Below are 3,826 nucleotides of genomic sequence, written 5' to 3' on the forward strand. Positions count from 1 at the left end.
TGTGCTTATGTACTTAATTCCTATAGATATGTGCACAGTGGTCTGTGTCAGTTTTATAATTAATTCTTTTTTCCGTCGGTACATTTATGATGTGTAACATTTCTAATGTAAATCGATATCTTTGAATTTTGGTTTGTGACCAGTCAAAGTACAATGTGCTGCTAGCACTGTCTTTTGCTCTAATGGTTTGTCAGATTTTTGATCGGATTTATGTCCGGAAAGTCTAGTTTTTAGTTTTGTTTTTGTCGTGCCAATATATACCTTTTGGCATACATCACCTTCGTCACCGTTACATGCTATCCTATAAACTACATTGCACTTATCCTCTTTTTTTGTCTTTGTTTTACAGAACATATTATTGACAGTGTTGATGGTCTTAAAAGCTATCTGGAATTTCAGATATCTATCTGGAATTTTCAGTCTCTTCTCCAATTCTCAAGTTTTTATTCTGTTTTGCATGCTTATAAGTCGTCCAGATGCTGTTGGTTTTTGATGCCAATCTAATTTAAGTTCCTTGTCTTGTCTGATTATCATTGCATCTAGATATGGCAGCTTGTCATTTTTCTCTATTTCATGTGTAAATTGTATGTTTTTGTCGAATGAATTCAATACCCTTAGTGTATTTTCGACTTCCATTTTTTTCACAATACAAAATATATCGTCAACGTATTTTGTTAATATCCTTGGTTTCATCGTCATCTTTTCTATAGAAGCGTCCAATAATTCCTCCATTATTACGTCAGCTATAATCGGTGACGCTGGTGAACCCATTGGAAGTCCTTTCCGTTGTTCGTACACCTTGTCTTGAAATATAAAATATCTGGAGTCTTTTAAGCAAAGAGTCAGTATTTCAATAAATAATTCTTTCGGTATAGTTCTTCAGTATATTCCATTTTTCGGCGATCGTCTTAATTGCTAAGTTTATTGGAATGCTGGGAAACAACGACACTACGTAAAATGATATTAAGGTTTCGTCTTCTTCTATGTTCACATCAATAATTTTTGATTTAAAATCTACTGCATCCTTTATATTGTATGTTGAGTTCTTCGTCAAATGTTTTAAAATATCTACAATGTACTTGGACAGTCCGTAGGTAGGTGAATTTATGGATGAGCATATCGGTCGTAGTGGTATTCCGTCTTTGTGAATCTTTGGTAGGCCGTAGATCCTTGGAGCGAGTGATGTATTCGTTATTAATTTGTTCTTTTCGCTCAAATTTATTATGTTCAGATTATGTAGTTTATCCACAAGTTTGTTGTTACCTTTAGTCTCTCATGCCTTTGCTTGATATGTTTTTAAATGTTTGCGCCAAACTCAGGTGGGCCCATCGTTGTAAAGTAACATTAATTTCGTTTCATTGTAAAATATAGCTTCGTCCAAATATTCAGTCGGGGGTGAAACGAATAAAAACCTCTTGTATGTGTTTTTAATATAGTCTGTCGAATTGTTTCGTGACAAACTTCAACACCACACTCTTCCTCCAACTCCCTCGGAGGCGTCCTTGTGGAAATTTAAGGGGTTTTGCTTACTTTTTCTAATAATTATGCACTATTATTAATTTTGGGCTACGGTCCACCTCCTCTCTTTAACTCCAATCTTTCCTCGTTTTTGGCTCGATTTAATAGATGTTAATTGTCTTTCGTGCAACGGAAAAGATTGCCGACTATTCGATCACACTTTTCCCGTAACTGGGTGTTGTAATATATTAATACTGTTGAAACTCAGCCATATTTTTTTATTTTGCAAAAGAACAGTACTTTTATTTTGTACTAGATTTTAATTTGGTTGACATAAACTATATTAAGTGCAGCATACAATTATAATAAATATCAAAAAAATGTCTATGTCTAAACTCATTCTTCACATACTGTGTTTTCTTTCATGTCCATGCAATACGTCAAGTTACCTGCCTTCCGTATATTCCCACCAAGGTGGCTGCACAAAGTTAATAAGTTCCTCTTTATCACTTTGATTGTATTTTCACAACGTTCAATCAATCCAGCCAGGAACAGAGAGGAATATCAATTGGTCTAGTGGCAAACCTATTGGCTATTTTTTCTTTTTCATTTTGAAAACAGGATCATCACAGTTGATTATTAGCCGCATCTACCTTTAGTCCAAAAATACCAAATCAAAAATATGTTATATGAAAATATGGCAACATTTTTAATTTGATTTGTCTCATTCCATTATTGGCTCGAACAATCAGCTGTTGTTGACGAATCAGCGAATAGCCATAACAACCAAAAACATATCTTATTACGAATGAAGACAAAAGCCAAACGTGCCAAAACAATCTTATTACGAATGTGGGAAGTAGCATAACTGCCAAATACCTGGTCTTGTAGGTTGTAATTTCCCTTGGTTGTTGAATTGTCCGTGTCCCGCATCTGGATAAAGGTACCACAATGAGTTATTTTCATGAGCCATCCGAAGAGGTGGACAACGATGCTGGTATGCTGCTAAATTTAAGTCAAAAGTCCAGTATATTTGTGGGTAAGTAATCTATTGTTTCTACTTTCCACAACACACTTCTAAATTCCATTTTCTTTCTTATCATAGCAGATCAGACCCCCACTCCGACAAGATTAATAAAAAATTGTGAAGAAGTGGGTCTATTCGATGATTTACGTAATGTTAATCCCTTTGAGGAAACATTTAGGCGGGCATGTGAACAAAATACCCAACATCCAAGATCGACAAATCATACATTTCATGCCGAGGAGGAGTCTTTGCATACGCCACAGGTGTTTCCACAATTTGATGTGGCCGTTGAGGGTGGTATTAGTGCGGGAGAGGATTTGAGTAAGCATACACTAAATACACCCGTAGTGCTAGATGTTACCACAGTGGATAATATGCTGGAAACTCCTGTAGCAGCAAAGTCTAGCAAACCAGAAGATACTACTTCATCTAGTGTCAGCAAATATCGGGCCATTGCAGAGAAACCTGCGACGAGCAGCAGTGGCAGTCCTCAAAATAATAATAATGGAGCATTAACATTTCTACCATCCGCCGTGCAATTTATACAACCCCAAATGATAACAGTTACCTTTCCCACAACCACTGCGGCAAATATAACTACCACGGAAGCTGACAACCAAATCAGCAAATCCAATAAAAAATCACATCCATTAATATTGCCTAAGTTAAATACTTCAACTGCTACCAAAGATTCCACCTCTTCATCGGTGGTAACTTCAACGACATCAACACCACATCCCGAGCCGAGTAGTGCTAGTTTGACCCCAACATCACAACTGCCGATAAAAGAACGTCTGAAGGCCATTTTGAATCAATCGAGTAAATCAAAACCACCCGAATGGCCTAGTAATAAATGTTCTTCAACAATTACCCAACAGCGGACAGCGTCATCGTCTACATCATCTAATCGTAAACTTTCATACAAAGATGATACCATGGAGCGAAGGCGTGCGGCATCAACACGCTACCGCCAGAAAATGAAGAAGCGTAACGCAGATCTACAAATGGAAAATGAAAAACTAAAACAAAGAGTGAAACAGTTAGAAGCACAGGTGGCGAAACTACAATCGACTGTTCTACAGCCACTACAGGGTAGGTTCCACATTTAATCCAAATTTTTTAAACTTTGTACTAACAAATTTTCTTTGATTACTGTTGTTTTGTTTTTTAGCTCCAACAACTACCACAGATCTTGGTATACCTGCTCAAATACAAATTCCTGCCTCTACCATACATTTGGTAATGAACATCCCTAAATTAGTGGTGCCTTATGGTAGCAATATTAGCAATACTCAAACAATTTTAAATAATCCTATTACTTATCGTATTGATAAAAATTAA

The 3,826-nt window shown here is 36.4% G+C and overlaps 1 protein-coding gene across 1 annotated transcript; it reads left to right on the forward strand.

Annotated features, from left to right (window-relative positions):
• Positions 1-2,408: 2,408 nt before the first annotated feature.
• LOC133325561 (cyclic AMP-dependent transcription factor ATF-2) lies at positions 2,409-3,826 on the forward strand. Its single transcript, XM_061534301.1, has 4 exons — positions 2,409-2,497; positions 2,564-3,331; positions 3,371-3,577; positions 3,657-3,826. Exons 1-4 carry the CDS (start codon positions 2,410-2,412, stop codon positions 3,824-3,826), a joined length of 1,233 nt encoding a protein of 410 aa, XP_061390285.1. The 5' UTR covers position 2,409.

The sequence above is a fragment of the Musca vetustissima genome, unplaced genomic scaffold (genome assembly GCF_032173495.1).
Source record: "Musca vetustissima isolate MV318-11 ecotype Yass unplaced genomic scaffold, APGP_CSIRO_Mvet_v1 utg1397, whole genome shotgun sequence".
Classification (NCBI taxonomy): domain Eukaryota; kingdom Metazoa; phylum Arthropoda; class Insecta; order Diptera; family Muscidae; genus Musca; species Musca vetustissima.

Coding starts and splice junctions, on each gene's coding strand:
- LOC133325561 (XM_061534301.1), top strand. CDS start 2,410: ATGAGTTATTTTCATGAGCCATCCGAAGAGGTGGACAACGATGCTGGT. Junction 2,498..2,563: donor AAAGTCCAGTATATTTGTGG/GTAAGTAATCTA, acceptor TTCTTATCATAG/CAGATCAGACCCCCACTCCG. Junction 3,578..3,656: donor TGTTCTACAGCCACTACAGG/GTAGGTTCCACA, acceptor TTTGTTTTTTAG/CTCCAACAACTACCACAGAT.